The 26297-nt window shown below is 41.0% G+C and overlaps 1 protein-coding gene across 1 annotated transcript in view; it reads right to left on the bottom strand.

The window, feature by feature from the left end:
• nrxn3a (neurexin 3a) overlaps window positions 1–26297 on the bottom strand; it is a 212322-nt gene that overhangs the window by 154389 nt on the left and 31636 nt on the right. Inside the window, 1 exon segment of the mRNA XM_063500149.1 lies at window positions 25685–25696. Coding sequence (XP_063356219.1) covers window positions 25685–25696 — 12 coding nt within the window.

Genomic DNA, 26297 nt, shown 5'->3' on the forward strand with positions numbered 1-26297 from the left:
TTAATCTAAGTCTTTGTCAAAAAAATGAAGTAAGTGAAATAATATTGCAGGTAAAACAGATACTGGATACTTGCGTTTTCGGTTGTCAGGGCAGTCCTGGCATTAGGTCAAAAATCTACCATGACTGTCAGCTGCCAACCCTTGGATTAGCTTGGGTAACATTGCACTGAATGACTCAACAACTTTAAAGTTAACAGCAATATTTTCGTTCTGAATTGGTTAAACAAAAATGGATGGCAAATTTATGTTTAAACAAACAATACCACCAAATTTAAAGTCTTTTTAATGCAGTCCTGACAAAAATATGCTCAGCTTTTGTCTCTGAGATCCATGACCTATATCTGATGGTTAAACTAAAGTCCAAATCTCCCAACGGTTAACATTTCTGTAGAACACACAATAAATACACTTTAAGAAATAAACTTTCAGTTTAAACAATACATTAAAAATAAATAAATAATAATGTCCACATTCAGAAACTACTGGTTGTTTATTTCTTGGTAAACTGTACTATCAGACCAACATTTTTTTAGATTTGACTGGAATCAAAGAATCAGGTTGGACAGCTACATGCAGCCTGAGGGCATACCGTCAGCATACATAATATGACGTGTGTCAGAGTAAACACACACACAAACACACATTTCAAGTGTAGTACACTCAATAAAACAGTGGAAATGTCAGTGTAAAGAAACTGAGATAGTAAAACTACAGCTGCTTTGTTTTCCCAAATAGGATGTCATGTAGTAGTCTGGATCACACAGCGGCCCGGAGAGTTCAAATGCACTGCAACTTAAGAAAACACCAGCAAATAGAAAAATGCTGCAAAAGCACACAAAACACAGTGGAAGCTGAATAAAGACAATGGGAATTAGACAAACAAACAGAAACCAACAACTACAGAAGTTGAACAAGAAACAGAAAAAAACACAGCAAACGTTCACAAAAACCTCACAAAACACAAGAGTATTTTCAATAATGTGACAGAACAGTGTGGAAGTGACAAGCTAACAGTAAATGGCTAAAAGCAAACATCCACAGCATTACATGAATCATGCAATCAAAACACATGTGACTTTGCACCTCGAAACACTTTGACTGTTTTGGTTTCTGTCACTTTTGCAGCTGTTTTATGACATTTTTACTCCCCTTGTGTTGTATTCACCTTACATTATGTTTTGTTTCTTTCTGCAGTCTTTTTCTATTTACTGGTGTTTTCTTAAGTTGCATTTAAACATTGGGCCATTGTAGGATTAAAGAAAAAGATCCAAAATAGAATAGAATAGAATAGAATAGAATAGAATAGAACAAATGGCCGGTGTGACTCAGTGGTAATTTTTCAGAAAACAGAGAACATTACATCATGTTTCAAACACAGCTGTATACCTCACATATATACACTTAGTGTGTGGACACATAAATTTGGTGTTCCATTTCTTGCCCAAGAATACTTCAACGTGTAAAGTAAAGTAGGTACCGACTGACAGACTTCCAGTGGTAGCTGAGCGGCACTACTTCCTGGGTCACACTGCTAGTGATCGAAGATTTATGTAAATTTAAAAAGCTGAACACATTCTGTACTGTACAGGAGACATAGCACGAGATTGAGTGACAATGGTCTACAGCCAATCAGGACGCAGAACACAATGCCCTGTAAAAAAAAAAAAAAAAGGATGCAAAATGCACTGTATATAGATATATATACATACATATGTATCAATGATACAGCAGCAGCCTTGGCTGCTTGGATGTATTGCCCTGTGACAAACTTCTGTACTGTTGAGAGAATAAGATTAGTAGAAAGGAAGTCTATGGGCACCCAAACAGACTCAGGAGTGCACAAATACCAGCCCTAAGGACTGACAAGAAGTCACTGCCAGTGGTGGGAAACAAACATAAAGGCAGTAATTGGGGGGGTCACTCCCTCAAAAGAAGGGAGAAACATTTTCAAACCATTAGTTTCTTTTATTCTAATACTTTTTGTATACTCTATGTCAGAAAATGCACTTCAAAGCACTAACCTAATGGAAAGTGTTGACTGCAACAATCATTTAACACAAAAACCATAGAAAGCTTTAAATAGTCAGGACAAGCAAAGAAAGCAGTGCTTGTAAATTCTCTCTGCTTGCCCTGATGTAATAGTCACAGGATGACACTTGTTTTAAACATTTGCCTGATGCTAGAATAAAAACCACTGAGCCTTTAAAAGAAAAAAAGGTTCATTATAAAGTAACCTTCTGAATAGAGTAGGTGTAGTGTCTTTTCACCTCAGTCATCTAACGCTACATTTAATTTTTTGTGTGTAAACAAAACACTGAATCATTATTCAATGTCAACAAATGACACTAAACAGTTCTCTCAGCTCTCCATGGCATTTGAAGATCTATTAGTTTGCTGTTTTGATTTTGCAACTACAAACTTCACTTTGTTGCCTGAAGCAACTGGAGACCTTCCAGTAGTGAAAAGTCTCTGTAACACTCAGAACTAATGATAAATAATGGAAGCATTTAAACATAGTGAGCCAGGTTTCAGTGCAAACACACCCACAGAAGTTCATTTAGCAAAGAAAAAAATGCTGAAAAGGAGCAAATTTCAATATTTCAGACTACAAGAATATTGAGTTTGTATGATCCTGATAACCTGTATTGTGGATGAGTAAGGTGAAAAACGAGTGAACAGTAGAGATTATGAAGTGATGTCCAGTCTAATACCTGCTTTGCCTTGTTTAGTATTGCAATGCTTCTTGATACTTTGTAATGAACATATCTTATGTGCCCATATGGAAAAGATATATATAAATCTTATAAAGTTTGTATCTGTCTTGTGTGAAACTTGTATGAAAAGCATACAAGAGTGAAAACAGATTTAAGATCCCTAGAAAAATTATATAAATGAAACTTGCATGTTTTGGATACTTACTAAAACAATATATGAAAGTGGCCACTTTCGTGAGTAAATCATATAAGCCTTATATGATTCACTATATGAAGTAGGCCAAATCTGATGCAAGTCTTTTATAAGTTTTTTTCTATTTTTTTTCCATATGGGTGAGCTCTCCAGTTGAAGTTTCCTGTATTATTAACCCAAGAAAAGTATTTTCACTGACTCTTTCAATATGAACACCATGTATTTGAATCCTTTCATTTATACTTAAACTGTTATTTCCAAACAACACATAACATATAGTTTCATATATATGGACACAGTAAAACTTTTCTTTAATGTTTTTGAAAGTAATTTAAAGGAATATATTATAATGCATTATAATTGTGAGGCATTTATAAATATATTGTGTCATGAAACTGTCATTTAGCCTAATGGTGTCCAGTCTTAATATAGCAAATCTTTGAGAGCACGTGCTCACTGATCATAATCACTTCCAGTTGCACATATGGCCCCTTCTTTTCCTTCTCTCTGTGTTGCTGCATTATCACCATTATTGTTGTCCTCATACTTAATGAACTAGTTTGTACATCATTTGTCTGATTGGCTTTTGTCAGGCAGGGCAAAGATTTAATAATTATTTTTATTTTATTTTATAGCATTTACATCATATATTACATACATATTATTTATAATGCACTATACTGGAAGGGGTCGTGGGTACTCTTATGTAATATAATACACTACAATAATGCACTTCTGCTGTACTCTTTCTTTTCTTCTTTCTCATCTTTCTTTCCTATTTTATCTCTTCTGCAGACACTACTTGGGTAATTTAGATCTGAAGCTCTGAAGACACAGGTACAGGTGTGGGACAGTAGGCTGGATTACTCATCTCGTCCTCTCAAATAAACTCAGCATCAAAGTCACTAGTCCACTTTTGCCTTTTAGGGTTGGCGTGCATTGAGTGGCTATCTCTTATTGAGTCTGTGGGCAAAACTGCATAAATTGATCTAAATAACAGCAATGAAATCATGAATTATAATATAATAATCTCTAAAGGTTTAATTGTTAAACAGTGTATGTAAACAATTCAGATCTAGCCAATATTGACCTGCTGTCGATTCTACAAGTTATAATCCAGCAAACATTGCTGAAACCTGACTTCATCACCATCTTATTGTGAAGGAGGGATTTGTGTCTCCCAGTGATCTAAGGAGGTATGCTGGTTTGGTCCCTCAAGGAAAATTGATCCTGGATAAGGAAGAATGAGTCAGGTGACCCTATAAAGTAAGGAAAGACGAGGAACCACTTCACCCTACCCAAGCTCGATGGGCAGGACCCAGTCAATGCTCATTAAACCTAGAAATGTGCACAATCTGAACCCAGTGGTGTTCCAGTGTGATTGGACTTCAGTGTCAACCACAGTCTGTCCCTAACAAACACCAACTTCAAGCATAAAGGTGCACGTGGCACCAGGACACCCTACAGGTCACAGGTAAATCATTGATTTTGTGATTATTTGATCAGATCTGCTGCTGCATGTTGGATGCTTGGGTAAAGAGGGGTGCTGAAATGTCACCTGATCACCACCTGGTGCCTAAGCAAGATATTGAATGATTAAATGCAGAGAGGTGCATAAATGCATAGTGAGTGAGAAAGGTGATTGAAGAAGAAAAACTCAATGCATCATGGGAATCCCCCAGCAGCCTACGTCTATTGCTGCATAACTAAGGGAGGATTCAGGGTCACCTGGTCCAGCCCTAACTATATGCTTTAGCAAAAAGGAAAGTTTGAAGCCTAATCTTAAAAGTAGAGATAGTGTCTGTCTCCCAAATTCAAACTGGAAGCTGGTTCCACAGAAGAGGGGCCTGAAAACTGAAGGCTCTGCCTCCCATTCTGCTTTTAAATACTCTAGGAACAACAAGTAAGCCTGCAGTGTGAGAGCGAAGTGCTCTAATAGGGTGATATGGTACTACAAGGTCATTAAGATAAGATGGGGCCTGATTATTTAAGACCTTGTATGTGAGGAGCAGGATTTTGAATTCTGGATTTAACAGGAAGCCAATGAAGGGAAGCCAATACAGGAGAAATCTGCTCTCTCTTTCTAGTCCCTGTCAGGACTCTTGCTGCAGCATTTTGGATTAACTGAAGGCTTTTCAGGGAGTTTTTAGGACTTCCTGATAATAATGAATTACAGTAGTCCAGCCTGGAAGTAATAAATGCATGAACTTGTTTTTCAGCGTCACTCTGAGACAGGATATTTCTAATTTTAGAGATGTTGCACAAATGGAAGAAAGCAGTCTTACATATTTGTTTAATATGTGCATTGAAGGACATGTCCTGGTTAAAAATGACTCCAAGGTTCCTCACAGTGAACACTGGAACTGGTAAGGTCGAGTTAATGTCACACAGTGGAACATTGTGTTTTTATATTTTGTTTATATTTTGTTTTAAATCAGACTGTGTGTTGATTTTATTTGCATGATTTTATTGTGATAGTGATATTGCATGGTTTTATCCCCATATTTATATTATGTGTGTTTAGTGTTGTTGTGCAATATTCTTTTTATTCCACTGTGGACTAAGCGGACAATTGTAGGCACCTGTGAGGTGGGGGCGTTCCCCGAGGTGGCCTATCAGCCGCCAAACTGACTTAAGGGGGGACAGTGAGCGCAGAGACGAGAGGAGAGACACACGAAAAGTGAGGAGCAGGAAAACCAAAACGTGTGCGAGCCAGCATATGTAAAGAAGGACCTCCGGCCTGCCTGTGGGGCGCCATGAGACATTCGGCGATTGGCCAGCATAACCCGGCGATCCAGTCCCGACGGACAGAATAGCAACAGTGGGAGGCGACGCGTGAAATCCACAGCAGGGCAGGGGGACGCCTCTGCCTGCATCTGTGAGTATCGCTTTCCCACTGTTGGGCGCTAGGCGTGGCTTTGCCGGGGAAGGGTAACAGTGGCTGTGCCGACAATGTTGCTGGCCCGTGTTTGTTGTTTCAGGGCCAGGCTACGAGGGAAGCCGTGTGCGGGTGCGGAGAGTGGCTGGACTGCAGGGTCACGCGCCGCCAGGTGGGGATAGGAGCCTCCTCCCTGGCCTTCTGCTGGCGAGATTTCCCCATCCCGGAAGAGGAGCTCCCTTCCGTCTCTTTCAGCTAAGGAACACTTGCCCGCGTGTGTGTGGTTGGACACTGGGAATAGAGGACTCTGGGGGGGGAAGTTTTTACCATATAAAAAGGACATTCATTTAGCTTTGATTTTTTTTTTATTGTATATTTATCTCTGCTGGCAGGGCTTTTAGCGGGTTGTGAACATTTATTTTTTTATTGTATAGTGGGGATTTTAACTCATACTTGTGATTCTGGCTGTGTTTTCTTATGAAAATAAATGGTGTGTTTAAAGCCGGCCCAGTGTACGTACTCCGAGCGCTGATTCACTCTCTCCCCTTACGCTTGTATGTATATAGACGTGGTGGTGAAGATTTAGGCCCATCAGTTTAGCGGCTACATTAATGCCATTCTGAGTAAGCATCTTGTTAGATGTCAAATTCCAAGATTTTTAGAACCAAGTACAATAATCTCAGTTTTATTGTACTTTAGCTCATTGGTGTGTGTTACCTGGATTCATGGACAGATACAGCTGGGTGTCATCTGCATAGCAGTGAAAATGTATGCTATGCCCTTTAATGATACCGCTTAAGGGAAGCATGTTTAATGTAAACAGAATTAGTCCTAGCACTGAACCCTGTGGAACACCATATTAACCTCAGTGTGTGAAGAGGACTCTCAGAGACCATAAGAAGATCACTTGCAACCTTCACTAAAGGTTTTTCTGTACTGAGTGCTGAAGCCCTCTATGGGTATTATGTGGGATGGCTTTGGGTTATGTGATGTCTAGCCATTTGGTCCCTCTACAGCTGCAGCATGAGCTTGGTCTGTATTGGTGGGAGTAAGTCACACTTGTTTCCAGTGGATGTTAGACTCTGCCAGGGCTGATCTTTTACATCAGTTCTCTTTATAGTTTGCATGGGCAAAATATCTAGCCAGGTCGTAGAGGGTCTCTTTTTGCAGATGATGTGGTTTTGATGGCTTCATCAGGTGGTGGCCACTGGAGTGGTTGACAGCAGAGTGTGAAGTAATGAGAATTGGTACCTCCAAGTCTGATACCATAATTCTCAGACGAAAAACAGTGAAATGCCCACTCTGAGTCCAGAACAAGTTGGTGCCACTAGTGGAGAAGTTTAGAAGATAGGATGAGGAGCTTGGTCAGTCAAAAGGGACTTGAAGTAGACCCACTGGTGCTCCACATTGAAAGGAGCCATTTGAGGTGGTTTGGGCATCAGATTAGAATGTGTCCTGGAGAATTTCAGGCATGTCCTACCAGGGCAGAGGTAAGGGCAGACCAAAGATTTACTGGAGAGATTACATCACTCAGTTGGGTTGGGAACAATTTGGCGTTCCCCCAGATGAGCTGGAAGAGGGAAGGGGTCACATGAGGGAAGTCTGGGCTTCTCTGCTTGGACTTCTGAAACCCATGACCCAACCAGTTGAAAATGGATGGATGGATTGCAGGCTCCATGCAGCGTTACATGGAGATCTAGGGCCTCTGAATTGGCAGAATGAGGTGGTGGTTCCCATTATTGAGATACGGGACAGGTGGGTGTGTTCCACTTAGAAGCGGGATCGCACTACTCAGCTTCACTGGAGCGGTCTATATCAGGGTACTGGAGAGCAGAGTCTGTCTTTTAGTCAAACCTGGGATTCAGGAGCAACAATTTTTTGTCCTGGCCATGGAACATTGGACCTGATCTTTATCCTGTCCTATCTTGAACCTGATATTCAAGAGTGGATGGGAATTTGTCCAGCCATTGGGAATTTAATACTTCTAGGCTGGACTACTGTAATTCATCATTCTCATAATGTCCTAAAAACTCTTAGACAGCTCTTCAGTTGATCTAAAATGCAGCAAGAGACTAAAAGGACAGAGTATATTTCTCCTATTTTGGCTTCCCTTCATTGGGTCCCTGTTAAATCCAGAATCAAATTCAAATTCCTAGCCATTATTGTCAGTTGGAAAAGAGTGGAATGCCCATTCCAGGTCAGGGACAAGTTGCTGCCCCAAGTAGAGGAGTTTAAATATCTTGAGGTTTTGTAAACGAGTGAGGGGAGAGTGGAGTGGGAGAGATCTACAGTGATTTAGATGCCATAACATTCTACTCAGAGAGCTGAGCATGTAAGCAAAATTGACATTGTACTAGTTCTACCCTCTTTTCAATGAGGCTGTAGGGTTCGGCAAGACAATGGTCCTAAACACACGGCCAAGGAAACAAGAAAATAAACTCCTAGAATGGTCCAACCAATCACCTGACCTGAATCCAGCTGAAACTGTTTCTGTGGAGGAGGCGTCATAATCATCAAAGGCTTTTGTATGAAGCATTAAATTTCAGTAAGTGTGTTCAATAAGTTTTCCCTGTAATTTATTACTACATTATTATTACACAAAACTTAATTTATTAACATCTAGGGTTTAATTTCTTCACATGTGTGGATTGAATGGGTTTTTACCAACATCTGGCTAGAACTTCATGTTAATAGCACCTAGCAAATTCAAGTGTTATTTTCCCCCCTGTATATTAAAATAAGAGGCATAAACCATAATTGCCAGGTTATGAAAGCAAAAAGAGAGTGCAGTAAAAAAAAATTTTAAACAGAAGAGAAAAAAAAGACAAAGGAAGGTGGACTGTGGGGTGAGAAAGATGATTGATGCCATCTAAATGAAATGCTATTCCCAGTAATGGAGAAAAAGGCGATGCCAGAAAGCAGGTCACTTAAACTGCAAAAGAAGTACTTAAGCAGTGCTGCCTGGGGCACAGTGAGCTTGACAAATATGTTAACATTAACCTTCCAAAATCAAAAATGGAGGGATGACACAGGGGAAGGAAAGGGAAGCCGGGAAGAATATATCAGCTTTTATCTGCAACCTGCGGCCTGACTCCTGAAACTGGGATGGTATCTCTACTGGCAAACACACCACTGCGGTGGGTGCACACACACAATAAAAAGCATCCATGCAAACAGATATCTTTCCAAATGTGCACTATTCTATCTTTCCATGCATATCACATGTTTTTTTGTTCTATCAAACTCTGTACCTAAAGTATAAGCCAAATTGAGTCTGACATCTGCACATTGTTTCTTAGAGCTTAGCTTGGTTGCACTTTTTAATTAATGTCTCGCTAGTTTGTTGAGTGCAATAGTCTCATCAGCCATGAGCAAAAAGAAAAAAAAAAAGGAAAATGCTTCTGAACCAGCATTACAGAGCAGACTTTCCCTTTGAAATACACACAAAGCCCCTGGCAGAAATCAATAGGAGGAGCATAAAATCCACTTGCATTTAATTAAGATAACTAGCACATTCTCGTTCATAATCTCTCTCTTTCCTCCTCCATCTTTCTCTCACTCAATTTCTCTTCCTGTGCTGCTGCTCGTGTCAGTCCCCTCTGGGGGGTGAGAAATGTTGTTGGTAGGAATCTGGATTTAATCGTTTCCCAGATCGACACTATGTTTTTCTTCCCCTGAAGCATGTTTCATTCACCCACCCCCATAACCTCCTCTTTGAAATGTTGTCTAGGTTGTGTTCTGCAGCGGAAAAATGTTTGCTTTACGGCAAATGGACTACTGGGACTGAAATCTTAACGGGTTGCAATCCACTGTGTTGGTCTGTGGGACAGTGTCAGTGTTCTGCTTCACTGTTTGCAGATGTATTCTGCAGCTAAATAAAAAACTGCAAATGAAAGATAAACAATTACGGATTTTCATACTCTACTCTTAATAGTGTTATCAGTACAATAGCAAGCTGTAAGTTATAGACTGCTTTAGAATTCTTATGGCAGTGTCTTGTCTCAAATACACTGAAACAGTTAGGTTGAAATATTCAATTAAAAAAAAACATCTAAATCTGCATTTGTTTGCATTATTTCAAATTCATCATATACAAAAACAAAAGAGACCTTGATGTTGTATGGTTGACACCAGCTTCAAGTGCAGAGCCTTGAAGAGCTTTCAGAGAACACCTTCATCAACTGAAAGTGATTTTGATTTGAAAAATAATCTTACCTTTTCTTCACCAATGAAAAAAAAACTTCAGTTCAACTTTATCTGTATAGTGCCCATTCACAACAGTCATTACAAGTTCCTTTATTAAAGGCTAAAGACCCTTTGTATTTTTATATTCTTACATTTATATATTTTTTAGTTGGATAAGAACAAGTATTAGTTACAATATAAGCACACAGGGATTGCAAGGCAGTGTCCCAGCAGGGCACAAAGTTATGAGACAGATTTCAGCACTTTAATGGTGTTTAGTTAAAAGCTGTTCTAGGTGCTTATTGCTCAGTAGCGCCTTCCAGAGGGCGGCAGGTACAAAACCACGAAGGGTAATATGTTTATTAAATGAAGCCTTTGTGAACCAATGTTTCAAATATATCTCTCTCTCTCTCTCTCTCTCTCACACACACACACACACACACACACAGAAACACCGACTTTGCTTTGTGTGTATGAGAAAGATGTACAAGAAAAGAGAAGTGTTTGTGGTTTCATGCAGATCATTCCCAGTGGTAATCATCTTGTGATTAACGGTTTTCACAAGGTTACCAAGAGTACACACCTCTGTGGCACAATCAAACCTGATTGGCTGATTAGCATAATACATTTGTTACCATAATCCATTACTCATTGAGTGAGTTCATTGTGGCACACAGAGAAACAATGGTCTTTTCCTCCATACCTTCACACACGCAGAGAGGCACAAACACACACACACACACACACACACACACACACACACACACATTTTATAATAATTAAAGACACGGTAAAAATAAAGTCCACAGTCTTTAAATTCTAAGGTTTTAGTCAGCCTTGACATATTGCACTGTGTCATTGTTTATTTAGCCAAAATAAGCCAAAATGCACCTGATTAACTGATCATCAGCTAATCAGTGCCAAGAAAGAATGACATCAGCAATGATTTGAAAGAGCAACTCCTGCTGCCCTTCAGTCTGTGAATGTTTACGAGATCATTTGTAAACAATCTGAAGTCTACAGTGAGAATAATTATTCAAAGTGGAAAACATTTAAGACAATTACCATTATTCCCAGGAATGCATGTCCCATCACATTCACCAAAAGGTCAGACCATTAGGGTCTCAATAAATATCTTAATACACACCCCAACACTTACCACATCTTAATACAAAGTTATGCATAGTTCATCGCATCTGAAATGACTTAACAAACAAAGTGGAGATGTTTGGCAACTATGCACAGCGCCACATTTGGAGAAAACCAACGACAGCATGTCAGCATAAATACCTCATACCGACTGTCAGTGGTGGAAGGATAATGTTTGGCTTTGTTTTGCAGCCACAGGCCCAGGCATGCTGCAGTCATTGAATCCATGATCTCTTCTGCATGCCAAAGTATTTTAGATTAATATGTACGGCTATCTGTCTAAACGCTAAAGTGTGCTCCAAACAGGGAAATGCAACAGGACAATAATCCCAAGAACATCAGCAAATTTACAACAAAACAAGAAAAACAAAAGTGTTGCAATTTCACAGTGATAAAAGTCCAGATGTCAGCCATACTGACAGGAAATGAAAGAACTGCTCATAAACAAATGTCCACAAACCTCAATGGAACACTGAAGCAACACTGTAACGATTATATGACCAAAACTGCACAACAAGAGAGCACTAAAGTTAAACTGTTGAATGATGGGGTGTACTTTCATACGCTGCTTCTGCATTTTGCCTTAGTTTTGCAGGTAAATTGTGTGGGCTGGTACCAGAGAACCCAAGAGAATTAAGAGTGTGGTTTGTCAGTGTTTGTGTTCTCTCTCTCTCTCTCTCAGTGTGTGTTTTGCCTCTATTTTTGTTGCCACTGCTGTTTGTTGACACGTGACCTGTGCCAGTAAGGTACATGGCACAGTATGGCCCTGCATGAACAGCTTGGCTGTGAGTAGCTCGCCAGTTTGAATCACATGGTAAGTTGTGTAGTTCCTAGAAAACGTATTATTCATTGTATGGTGCGTGTGATTTTTCAAAATGTGGTAACATATAAGATCATAGGGTAATAAGATGAGATGTGCTTTTTCATCTCAGATTTGTGAAATTATTTGTTACATCATTTAAAAATTACATTAAAAACAACAAACATATAACAAATAGCAAATAAGTAGAATGGTACATAAGATCTCTGGGTCCAGGAGCCTGTCACATCTGCTGCCAGTCTGTCACAGAGATAACAGTCAACCATTCACATATTTTGGTCATTTTAAACCTTTCGGAATAACCTGGAAAGAACCCACGAAGGCAAGGGGAGAACATGGAACATGTAAACATCGTTCTCCACCTTCCTCCAAAGACGGCCTGGGTTTGAACTCAACAGCCTGATGGAAACTTTCTGTATGAAGTTTGAATGTTCTGCCTGTATCTGCATCAATCCAGGTACAAACGAAACACCAAAGTAAGAGTGGGAAAAAACAAAATTGTAACATGTACATGTGTATTCACAGCTTTTGCTCAATACTTTGTCGAAGCCCCTTTGGCAGCAGTTACAGCAACACGTCTTTTTGAGTATGACACTAGACAAAGTTTCTTCTTTGCAGAACCTCAGAAGCTCCATCAGGTTGGATGGAAAATGTCAGTGCACAGCCCTTTTCAGATCTCTTCAGAGGAGTTCCATTGGGTTCAGGTCTGGGCTCTGACCACTCAAGGATGTTCACATGATCCTGAAGTTAATCATTTGTTATCTTCACCGTGTGCTTCGGGTCATTATCCTCTTGAAAGACAAACCTGTCGAAGGTCCAGAGCGATCTTAGATCAAAGATGTCTCTGTACATCGCTGCAGTGATTAGTCTCCCAAAATGCTTTTGTGTATTCTTTTCAAGATCAAAATTCATTTAAAAACAAACAAAAACGCTTTTTCTTAAATTCACAGAGATGAGGGTTATCGTGTTATCTGCAGTAATAAATCGATAATCTATAATCAAAATATACGAGGGATCATTTTTTTGGTTTCAGCAGATGATTCTGCGAGTTGTTAAAAGCAGGTCTGCAGTGCTACCAGTGTTACAGAAAATCAGTACAAAAATACATCTTACAGTGCTGAATTTGGAAATGAATACTGACATGGATAAAATAAATAAAACTGAGACTAACACTGATCCAATACCAAGTAACTGATATAAATGTTTTAGAAGTGCAAGCTGTAATATTGCTGCTTTGTTGTTACGAATTTAACTAAGCCAATAAAATAACTGCTTTCCAGGGTGAACTAACAGCATATTTCACCCTGATTCCTGGATACACTGATAGGCCTACTCATCATCTACCTGCTGTCATTGATGCATTGATATTATTGGCTAGCCTCAGAGTCTGGCACACTTACCAGAACTCAGTCAAGCACAGAAAACCCAAATGTCCAAGCATCCCCCACTCCCACTTCACTGTGTCCATGACCTGATCTAACAGCTTCACAGGATTTTCAGATTTATTTTAGAGGCCAGTTTTACTCAGTACTGGATCAGTGTGTGTACTTGAATATCTGTATTGATGGGCTTTCTTCAAGATGGCACCCATGTTTGGTTGCCGCTGCTGGTGTAGTTTTTTATTGCCGGCCATCACCATTTGCAGTGTTATGTTTTTCTTTTGTATGCTGTTTGAATTCATGATCGGCGTACATTATGGATTCATTGGACAGCTAATGTGACAGCTGGAACAACTAGAGCAAAGCCTTTCCTCCTTTCTGTGTTACTCAGTGGAAGTGTTTGATACTGTACACAACACACAGACTTATTATCGAGGTGAAACAGGCAGCATTGGAGGCTAGCTTCTTGGCTGTGGGGAGACTCCCAGCGCCTGTGACCAGTTCCTCTCCTGTCATTTGGCAGGCACACTGCCCTGCTGTCTGTGGCTCTGGGTCCACGGCTCGATGGCAGAATGGTCATCTGGGTCTGTTTTACTGGTGGCAGCGATGTCCTCTCATCAGTGATCGTTTTATCTGTTTTAGGAGTCAATGCAGGTTCACAGATGTGTACAGGTGTTGAATTCCAGTGAGCTGCTGAATGTCCCAATCAATGGTCACCAATCCAGTTTGCCCTGCTTAATGTTTTCTAACTTACATTATTTATTGTAAATAATCTCTTTATTAAGGACTCTCTAGAGTTTATGTTGCTGACTCAGACGTGGCAGCAACATATAGATTATATTCACTTCTCTGGCTGCTCCGTCAATGGAACGTTGTGTCTTTTGAGTCATAGCAGAGGACTTGCTGCCTGATGAACTCAAACCGGTTTTCTTCATTTGAGTTACAGATGATTAAGGTCGGTTCTCCGAAAACCTTTTATTTTAATCTATTACCTGCTGGCATTGCTGCACTCTTTTTTAACTGAATTTAATGACCTTTGTCATTTATCATTAGATTGGAGAAGGATGTAACACTGGGAGATTTTAACCTTCATATTGACGAACTCTTGATTGATGGACTCTTGTAGGACAGCTGCTGATCTCATCATTATCACAGAGTATTTTAACTTTCAGCAACATGTTTCTGGCCCTGCACATATAATAATCCCCACATTTCATGACACTTTTCTTTCATCCTTTTACTTTCAATCTATTCAGGTACAGGAGCAACTCTGAAAGAAAATATTGTCCAATAGTAACATGTTTGTCCTTGGATAAATATTTGTCATTTTATGAGATATTGTCACAAGTTAGAACATTTATGGGCGGCCTCCAAGCTTGGGGTTTGTAGGTTGCTACTTTAGTTGTTTGTTTTTTTTACTGAATCACATGTTGAAAATTTAAGAACAGAATATTATTGTTGGATACAATTATCAATATTGTTCATTCATCCATCCTATTCCACTTATACTTATGATGGTCAGGTGGGGGACTGGAGCCAATCCCAGCTACCATAGGGCGAGAGGCGGGATACAGAGTGGACAGGTTGCCAACCTGACGCAGGGCTAACACACCTGATGCAACAATATTGTCTCTTCCAATATTCCACATGCACCAGTGGATACAAAGTCTGAGTACAATGAGTTTTTGAACAATTTGTAAATTAGGTCACTGACGTTAGTATTTCTCCATCATTGTCTCAATATAATGTCCCCCAAATTCAAGCCCCCTCGATGTCCTTCCTACTTTGTTTTTAATTAGTGTGTTTGACTGTGTTTGACTGTGTTGGCCACTGTATCATGGAAATGATTATTGCTCAGTTTCCAGCTCAAACAAGCTGCTGTTGGGCCAAAGAAACCACAGTAGACCCACCTCTGTCGAATAGTTACAGACGAGTCTAGAATTTTGTGTCAAAGGTTTTGGAAAAAGAGTAACAGCAGAGCAGCTTAACTACTTATTAGAGAAAGACAATGTTATGGATATGTCTCAGTATTGTTTTCACAAACTGCACTCTATTGAAACTGCTTTAACATTTTGGTTTAATTGTATATTAGGTTGATACTTTATTGCAGTATCTTTACAAACAAGCTATAGGCTCATGTACTATCTATCAGAGAGATTTTTTACTGTTTGTATGAATCAAGTGATGTCTGAAGCAACAACAAGATAACATGCATGGTAGTGATATTGTTCACTCATCGTCATAAACACCAGTGAAAACAGAAAAGTGCATCCTCACAGGCAACAAAACTGAACAAAGTTTTATCTCAGGAAAGACTTTACAACTCAAAATACTGTTCACATTACAAACTAGTTTCAGCTACGATTGCGACAGCTTTATTGCCAGTGTGCATTTTTGCACACACTCTCTTAATTGGCTCTACTGCTTCATCAAAATGCATAGGCTTATGTAAACAAGCAGAAGGTATACAAAAATGCAATAAAAGAAAAAATACAAACAGAGAACGAAGCTAAACAAAAACTGATGAGCCAAAGAAAGAGGGGCAGGCAGTGAAGGAAAGACAATAAAAGAGAAGTAAAAAGATGCAGAGTAAGAAAGCAAAGACAGATAAGTAGAGCAGAGAGGGTGACTGACCATGAAAATAATAAAAAGACAAAAAGAGTCTGACCAGATATCTGAACAAGATGAGGACAGAATCGCTTTATGTCAGCCCAAAACATCAAGAAATGTGACTCCACAACTGCAGACGCACCATATTTTATTATTCCTTTCTTGCTCTGCTATTCTGCCACCAGTGAGCTGCCATGCAAATGGAGCCAGAACGGAGCCTCTTGTCTGCCTAACACGAGACAACAGGGAGCCTGTGTATGTGTGTGATACCTAATAATGTCTACATCTTGCTCAAGGATTAGACACAGTAACAAGAAAAACAGCACAGGTGGTGAGGGAAGAGGAATCTCCAGGAGCTTACACAAGCTTTTTCTGTGAATGGGGGAAACCATCACAGGTGTACACAGCGAGATCCAGCCAATCACAGCTTCTCAGGAAAAACACCCGACAACCTTTTTGCACTGAAGACTTTGTACCAACACCTACTGCAGCTCCTAAATTTCCAAATGAATTGGCATGCTGAAGTATTATGTGATCATCAAACATAGAGTGGCACCAACTGTACTGTAGTGGATTTTTTGTATGACATGCATACCTATATATCTAATGTGGTGGATTCATGTACTTATATATCTATCTGAATATATATTGTAACTTTCATGTGGAGTTTTAGGCACGCGGTGACACACACGCACACACACACTCACAGATAAATGCTTTCCATGCAGCACACTCATGCAGGGAAACCAGCCTAATGAAATCACTGTCCTGTACACACACACACACACACACTATACACCTACACTGGAGTGTTATTTTTATGTAATGCATTTAACTCATGTATTTGATGTAGTTAGGCCAAGTATTATTTGCATTAATATCATAAGATTATCACAAAAACTATGCTATTTGCTGTACTAATGTGTGACCTTTGACCATGTTGTGACCTACTGTCAGAAGGTAAAGCAAAGGGTTAACCTAGGGGTGTCACTTTGGGCTGGGCCCTCAGCCAGGGCCCTGTGTGAACTCTGGCTGGTACTTGACCCTGCACCTGCTGTTCTTGGGCGCGTGGGAAAGTTACTCAGCAGCAGGAGGTGGGACTACTGGTACCTTTAAAAGGGGGCCTGGGAAAGCCCTCGGGGCTTTTTTCCTGCTGTCTGTCCGTGGGGTTGGTCCCTACCTGCATGCGCTTACTGCGAACACCCTAGGGGAGCTTTGCTTTTCCTTCTGTTTTGCTGAGCTACACTGTTCAATAAAACAGCTGGCATAGAACTTTGCTCCTCTCCTGTAATTTTTGTGTTTTTGACTTTAATTGAAATTGGGAAGCTGAGATCCACATATTGTTAAACTGAAGAATTACTCTCCATTGTGACAACAACAGTACATGCAGTGGAACAAGTGTTTTGAAGTTCAATTAATACTTTATAACATTATAACAGAGGGGAGGTTTAATCCAAAGGTAGGCTTTCTGCTTTATAAATCCAGTACACTCTATACTATCTAGAATTTCAGTAGCACATTTACAATCACACATATTAAAGATGTGATGAAGCTGAAAGTAGAAAATGTATTTTAACAGTCTAATGTTAAAAGAAAAAACTGCTAGCCCTTATGGTCTTTGGTAAGTAGCCCAGGCTCAACTTTATGGCCAAGGTGCCCACCAGTGTCCTGTGTCTCAGGGGTGATTCCACCACCTCCATTCCCTCCGCCCTACATTCCCTGCCTGTTGTAACCTAAATAACAGCTGATGACATTTTGTAGTCTCTGTACTACGGGGGTTCTCTTGTGCATGAGACCACAAATTCCTTGGCAAGATCACTGAACGGTATCCTCAAGGAGTTACTCAACCTGTACAGGGCAGCAGTTGTGAGTGGTGGGGAGGGCCCAGTCATTTCCCAAGAAAGCTGCTAATTTTTCTTTCCAAAGACTCAACAGGTTTTATTGGGACTGCAAAGACCAGCAGTGATTGCTGGACTCTGGACAGGATGGAATGCTGGTGGATCCAAGCTTTAAATCTACCAGACAGGCCAGATTTGTTGACCTTGGTAAGCCACTTTCCAAGTTCTTGATTTAGCTTCTGGATAGCGGCAGAGTCTTTCAGGCTTACCCAAACTCTTGACTGGTTGCTCAATGATGGATGAGATGACCGTCCCTAAAATCAGCCAATTCAACTTCCCTTTCTTCAGCACCATGGGCCATTACTTGGAGGGCTTGAAACTTATCCTAGCTCATGTGATGAGCTTTTCCAGCCTTTTTAGGATCGACCTACTTCCAAGAATTGATGTTGTAGAGATGCCAAAGTTGTCCACGTAAGCTTAGACTACCACTATCAGTGGCACCACAACTAGGTAGCTCAGAGTTTAGCCTTAGCCATTAGTACCAGAAAACACCATCATGCTTCAAAGAAGACAAAATCTTCTGTCAAAGCTAGAAAGAAGCCCTTTACACACCGACAAACAAATACAGGTCTACTCCACACAGACTTCGGCCGGCAGATGCATCTGGGAAATCATCTGATGTTCCCAGGCCACACTGTTAAAAACTTAACTCAGAACAGACTTGTTCGTTATCTCTGAAGCCTCAAAACATCTGTTCATGCTGGAACTCTAAGTTCCCTCAGAAGCTCCTATTGAGGAAGCCAATGAGAGAAAACATGTTAGGTACCCAGAACTGGTGGAACAGTGCAGGAACAGAGGCTACAGGACTTGAGCCAACAGAATAGAATGCAGAGGCTCTGCAGAAAGCTCAATTTGGGAATTACAGGAGTTGCTTAGAGGAGGGCCATTCAATCCGTGTGTCACAAAGAAAGCAATAAAGTGACTTTGGATTAAGGAGCCTGATTTATTGCTTCTTGCTGGGATGCAAGTCGGGCGTTAACAACCTTGGCTAGATCACCCGGGTGAGGGTGTCTGATGTTTTAAAACCTAAAACACTCAAAGAGTGATGCGTCTATCAGAGTGTGAATGTATGTGAATGCTGGTTAGATTGTACTTAAGTATAGAAGTAAGTGCTTGTATGAGTGGCTGTGATAGGGTGAATGAGGCATGTTGTATACAGCACTTTGAGTACTCCGAGTAGAAAAGCACTATATAAGAATCAGTCCGAATTACATCAATTTCGCACGTTATCATCAGCTGTATGGATAGTGTTGTTATCAGTTCCATACTAAAGTTGTCCCTGACAGCCAGAACTAGGCTTCCTCTACTTATGTTGTCACATTCAGTGTAAGTCAATCTGCTCTGAAGCAGCAAATGAAAGCACAAAGTAAGTGAAAAACAGAAGCCAAAAAAATTATAAAACACATTGATGTCCCCACTATAAAAACCAGGTTCTCTTACAACATAAGTCTACACCACTAAACATACAATCTCATAATGCAGGCTTGGTATATTTCCATGGCTGATCTAGCCACAGCCTGTGTACCTGAATACCAACATTAATGGGTGACTTGCTCATTAGTAATGCCTGGATGCTACAGAACTTGTTGATAAAACAAGACTGCTTTGAGGTGAAGGGACAAGAGTTAGCCCCAAGCCTCATAGTGCAGGAATATGAGGTGAGGCACACACTGAGTGCAGTGAACCCCAGGAAGGCTGCCGGTCCAGATGGGGTGACCGGAAGGGTCCTAAAAGAATGTGCAGACCAGCTGGCTGGGGTCTTCACTAAGATGCTTCACTGTCCCAGTCCTGCATCCCACCGTGCCTAAAGTCGGCCACAATCGTCCCACTGCCTAAGCGGACAAACATTAGCAGCCTCAATGACCTCAATGCCGACCAGTTGCTCTAACGCCTGTTATAATGAAGTATTTCGAGAAACTGGTCCGTCGTCACATCATGTCCTGCCTGCCACCCACACTCGACCCGCTCCAGTTCGCATACAGAGCTAAAAGATCAACTGAAGACGCCATTGTTACAACCCTCCACACCACCATCTCTCACCTGGAACAACAGGGGCGTTACACCAGGTTGCTCTTTGCTGACTTTGTTGACTGCCTTCAATACGATGCTCCTGGACAGACTAATAGTAAAACTGCTGGATATCGGACTTCCTTCTACCACCTGCAGCTGGATCAGAGACTTCCTGTCAGACCGTATACAGAGAGTTAGAGTGGGCCCTCATCTTTCCTCAGTGTTTTCTTAACACCGGCTCCACAAGGCTGTGTACCGAGTCCCCTACTGTACACTCTGTACACACATGACTGTGTCAGTACCCACTGGTGGGGCTCATCTCTGGGGGAGATGAGACGCCATACAGAACTGAGGTTAAAAGGCTGACAGATTGGTGTGCAGTCAACAAGCTGGACCTCAATACCAACAAGACAAAAGAGCTGGCAGTCGACTTCAGAAGAAGGAAGTCTGAGCTGCAACCCATCAGCATTAACAGGGAGTGCGTGGAAAGGGTGTCCAGTTACAGGTTCCTTGGTGTGCACATAGACACAGACCTCCAATGGAGCTCAAACACCTCGGCTGTTTTAAAGAAGTCCCAACAGCGTCTCCACTTTCTGAGAATCCTCAGAAAAATGGACCTGAAGAAGGAGCTGCTGATCGTCTTCTACCATTGAAAGTGTGCTGACATTCTGCATCTGTGTATGGTTCTCCAGCTGCACCACAGCACACAAAAAGGCACTTCAGAGGGTCATTAATATGGTCCAAAAAATCACTGGACATCCTTTTCCCTCCCTGAAGGACCTGTACAGCACTCGCTGCACACACCCAGGACACCGGGTATTTAAACTGCTACCATCTGGCTGAGATTCAGGCTGCTGAGGTCGCCGACAAACAGACTCAAGGACAGCTTTTACAACAGGGCAACAGACCTAATCAATGCTAACAGCTGACCTGATTGGCTACTTCCCTGGACTGTATTTTTTTGGGGGGGGGATAATAATAATAATAATAATAATAATATTAATAATAATAATGTGCAATAAAAAATAAAAGTGTTGTTGAAGTCATTCCTTTGCTCTTTCTTTCTTGCACTTAAAAAAAATCACCTTAAGTTACTGTGTTGTGTTGTGTTATGTTGTGTTGTGTTGTGTTGTGTTGTGTTGTGTTGTGTTGTGTTGTGTTGTGTTGTGTTGTGTTGTGTTGTGTTGTGTTGTGCCGCTGTGGGACAGTTTCCAGTATGACTGTGACAATAAAGAGTTATCTTTATCTTATCTTTGAAGGCAATCAAGTAATGAAGTAACCAAAAAATGGGAGGCATACATGGCGGTGTCCTGTGCCCACCTTGGCTTCTCTGTGGGTTTGTTGCTTCTTAACACACCGTTCTGTCTTGAAAAGGCAGCACAGCCACACAGAAAACCATCACTGTATGGTCTAGTGGAACTATTTCTATGCTTCCAGGACTATTCTGAGTAGCCCAATTGGCAGGTTTTCAGAGAAGCAGCAATCCACGACGGTGGGGTGGACTTTAAAGGCTTATGCTTGTTCAGTTTGTGGATACATCAGCAAGTGCAATGTGTAACACAAAGGTTATAATCATCTCTCCTAATCAGAAACCCTGCCTAAATGTGGAGGTGAGATCTCTTAAGGATACAGGGCTCAGCGTTTGCATCTGAAGATCCAGTGGCACTGAGAAGAGCAGGGAGGGAATTGGATGCAGATATTAAACTGGAAAAGGCAACCTATGCCCAAAATATACATGGTCATTTTTTCACCAGTGGCCCTTGAAGCATGTGGAAGGGTATAAAGAGCATCACTGGGTGCAAACAGAGGGATGTAGACTGCCCTAAAGAGCCATTTATTCCTTCTACGCTCACTTTGAGTGATCTAACTCTCATCAGGTGAGATGCTCTTCAGTATGACTGTGGTAGATGTCAGAAGAACATTACAGGGGATCAACCCCAGGAAAGCAGCAGGTACAGACAACATCCAAGGACGGGTTCTAAGAGAGTGTGCTCAGGAACTCACCATGGTGTTGACATTTTTAACATCTCTCTCTCTGGCTTTGGTCCATTGTTTTCCCAGTGCCCAAAAACCCAGCTGAGAAAGCCATGAGTAACTATTGCCTGGTGGCTTTCACCCCAGTTATCATGAAGTGGCTGGAATGGCTGCTTTTGGCCACATTCAGGAGTCAGTTGACATCAGTGTGGGTCCACAGCAGCATGCATACAGGAAGAACCAGTCTGTGTCTGCCATCCACTCTGCTCTCATGCATGTGTCAGCCTGCTCTTTCTGGACTCTGATTCTGTATTTAATACCATCATTCCACAGACACTAACCAATAAGCTGTTACTGTGTGTAACTGGGTGCTGGACTTCTTGACAGGCAGGCCATCCTCCACCATCAAACTTAAAGCCAGCTCTCCACAAGGGTGTGTATGGCGGCCTCTACTGTGTACACTTCTCACGTGATTACTCAGCAAAGTATCCAGGCAATCATATTCTGAAGTTTGTAGATGGCTGTTGTTGGTCTGATCTCTGATCTCTACATACAGGAAAGAGGTGGAAGAGCAACCTCACATGGGCCACAAATTCAGCCAGTATTATGAAGGAAGCTGATCAATGACTGATTTTCATGAGGAGGCTGAAGTAGCTGATCTTGGTGTAACGTGTTCTGGTGGAGAGTGTTCTGACTTCTTCTATAATTGTCTGTTATGGCAGCTGCTCTGAGGCTGACAAGACGGCGCTGCAAAAATGGTGAAATCTGCCCAAAAGATCACCAACAGCAGTTTCCCTTCTCTGGAGCACATTTATATTAAGAGATGCAGAATCGGGTATTGAACATCAACAGCATCTATCCAAAAACTAAATTACTGGAAAGCTTAAATGATCTACTGTTCTGTATCAATGGTCTGTTTGCATGCTTTTGCTTGATAAGATGAATTATCAGTAACATAAATAAATAAACTAAATGCACCTACATTGTTCTCAGACCACAACACACTGGTTGCATTTTGAGCATTGTTTAAGGACAACCTGCTCTGTCACTGGTTCCATCAGCCAGGAGAAGATCATTTATTTTCTCCTGGCTGTTCTGTAAACTGCCCCACAGTGACGGTTGTTCTTTTAACACTAGGTTTACTATCCTGCGCAAATTTGCGTAACTTCCCTAAACCCAAAACCCCCTAGAATTACTGGCTTTTTTATTTTCTGGTGCAAGTCCCGAGGTGTTAAGCACCCCTGCTGAGATTTTCACAGGTCGTCAGCTTGTTTCTCCTACAGCTTTTGTTGTGCAAACCACCCATTATCCTTGAGGCCTGGCACATTTGCATTTTCTCACTCAGAGTTGCTCAGATCCAAGGCAGGCCAAACCTCTGTGTTACAACTTTCAGAAATGCCTGGTAGAAATGCTTCAACTTACTCATGAGATTTTGACCACATTTCTTGCGGAAGTCACAGCTGTACTGAATGCATGACCGTTGTTGCCAGCTGCAAGAAATGCTTGGTAGGGAACAGCTGTTCCCTACCAAGCAAAGAACAAGGTTCGTTGTCCATTCACACAGTATATTGCAACCAAGCCAGACAAATTTGGGATCAAGTTCTGGATGGCCACGGATTTGGACACCAAATATGTCTGCAGTGCATCTCCTTTCTTGGGAAAGGACCCCAGTCGTCAGAAGGGAGAGAGGCTGGCAGAGAACGTGGTCATGAAACAGATGGAGCCGTTTTTGGATGATGGGAGAAATGTCACAACGGACAATTTCTTTACTTCACTGTCACACAGACTGCTGCAGTGCAAAACAACGTTACTGGGCACGGTGAATAAAGTTCGGCGTGAACTTCCTCAACTTGCAAAAGATACTGCAAAGCGAAAGGTATTCTCCACTTCAGTGCTTAGAAGTGGCAGTGTCTCCTTGACAATTTATGCACCTAAAAAAAAACCAAGACTGTGTGTGTTCTAAGTTCCATGCACCAAGACGTGACGATCGGTGACGGCAGAAAGAGGAAACCCAACACGATAACACACTATAACCACATGAAGGTATGTGAATGTGTGTACAATTTTACACCAGTGCTACAATGTTTTCTGATGTGTGCTATACAGGCCTATAGAAAAAAACATATACTCATGACTCTCTCTCTCTGCTTTTACAGTGTGGTGTAGACGTGTTGGACCAAATGGCACGGATGTATTCCGTAAAATCAGCAACACGCAGGTGGCCAGTAGCGGTTTTCTACAATATGCTGGACCTGGCGGCAGTGAATGCCTACATTTTGTACAAGGCATGTACAGGGTGGACAGGCAAAAGAAGATTGTTTATGAGTCTTCTAGCTCAGCAACTTCGTTGCCGATTCATGCAGCACAAGGAAATATTATCACAGAGGCTGGCTTCTGCAGCTGCTGTGCCGGGGACTGTAAAGACGACGCAGTGCCAGGTGCAAGAGAGCTGCAACAGGAATCGCAGCAGGTTTACCTGTGCAACATGTCAGAAATTCACCTGTGCCAAATGCAGGGATGATGGACACTGGGTCTGCAAACGCTGTAAAGTTTGAAACACTTTGAAAAAAAACAGACTTGTGTACCCATATATTGTGAATGTGTGTCTTTTGTATGTAGGTTGTAACACAGAGGTTTGGCCTGCCTTGGATCTGAGTAAACAAATGCCAATGTTGCACAAACAGACACACACACACACACACACACACACACACACACACACACACACACACACACACACACACACACACACACACACACACACACACACACACACAGCAAATCTGCATTTATTTGTCCCACAAGTAGAAAATCTGCATTGTCATTGCAAAAAAGTGGACAGAGCTCGGTATAGAAAGTGCACTATACAAACAATCTGGAAACATATATATGGACACGAGTATTCAAAAATATTGGTGTATGTATACACACACATCTATCTATCTATCTATCTATCTGTGTGTGTGTATATATATATATATATATATACATACATACATACATACATACATACATACACACACACAGATATATATATATATATATATATATATATATATATATATATATATATATATATATATATATATATATATATATATATATATATATATATGTATACATATATATAGATGTGTCTGTGTGTATAACTAGACTTTATGCATATTATATAAGGTGTAGCTATATAAATATATAAATATATGTACAACTCTGTGTATATATGTTTATGGACAGGCATCCAATATAGTGACAAGGATTGACAAGAACTAATATTACATATGAGAAATATTGCACATAGAAACTACCATGGTGTATAGTACGCTGCAGGTAAGGAAGGAAAGTAGCCTTGCAGGGAAGGAAAGAACTGAATCTCTCATGGTTAGGGGTTGGGGAAGGGTGTGTTTGCACAACAAAAGCAGGAGAACAATGGAGCTGAAGACCTGTGAAAATCTCAGCGGGGTGCCAAGAGGTGTTAAGGTCGGGGGGAATTTACGCAGATTTGCGCAGGCTAGTAAATCTAGTAGTAGGGACTTGCACCAGGGAAAAAAGGCTCAGTAATTCTAGTGTTAACATCATGCAGCTTTCTCAGAGGTGTACTGTATACAACTCAGATCAAATTACAAAACACATGCACACTTTTATAAACAAGCAGAAAACAACAGTGTGTTTTTATCCTTCTTCAATTAAGGTTGGCTTAATTACTTGCTTACTCCAAGCACTCTCTGTGAAAAGCCATTACACAAGAGAAGTGAATACAGACAAATAAACACCTTAAAAACATCAAACACATAACACTGCACTGCTCTTAAACACTCACAGAGCAACCGTCGCTTTTCATAGAGGTGGAAAAGGAAAGATTTTGAAAAAGCTGTACCTTTGCTTTTAGCTAGAAGAGCAGGGGGAGGCGGAGACAGCACAGAATCCACAGCCAAGAGTGCCCAGAGAGGGGAGAAGAAGAAGAGGGAAATTTAGTCCAAATTATAGCAGACACCAACCATATCATGTCATAGAATTCAATAATGCACAGCACCATCTTTGATGCAACTGTACATCTCAAACACATGAAAGCCACGAGCAGTAACTACTGAAATAGAGGACTTCTGGGAAAAGGGGTGGATAGAACACTCATCAGGAAAATGAGGAAATTTATTTAATATCTAAAAGTAGAGATGCATGCATGAAAATAAACTTACAATATATATTACATGACCATGCAGAGCTGTTTCACTAATTTACCCTTTCATTCATACTCATGCATTTTGTCCCGTTTCTACTGACATTCATTCCTCTTCTATCCACTGCATACTTTCACCTCTCAGGTCTTTCTGCTTCCTACTCTCACTACAAACAAACATAGTTCCTCTCTTGACATTATGACACGTCTTCTCTAGACAGAAATAGTGCAGCCCTTCTGACCTTCTCTATACTTCTCCATCAACATTCTCAAAGCAAGCGTCACATTTGTAATTCTCTTTCTGCTGCTCACT

This window comes from Pelmatolapia mariae, linkage group LG16_19 (assembly GCF_036321145.2).
Source record: "Pelmatolapia mariae isolate MD_Pm_ZW linkage group LG16_19, Pm_UMD_F_2, whole genome shotgun sequence".
NCBI classification, from domain to species: domain Eukaryota; kingdom Metazoa; phylum Chordata; class Actinopteri; order Cichliformes; family Cichlidae; genus Pelmatolapia; species Pelmatolapia mariae.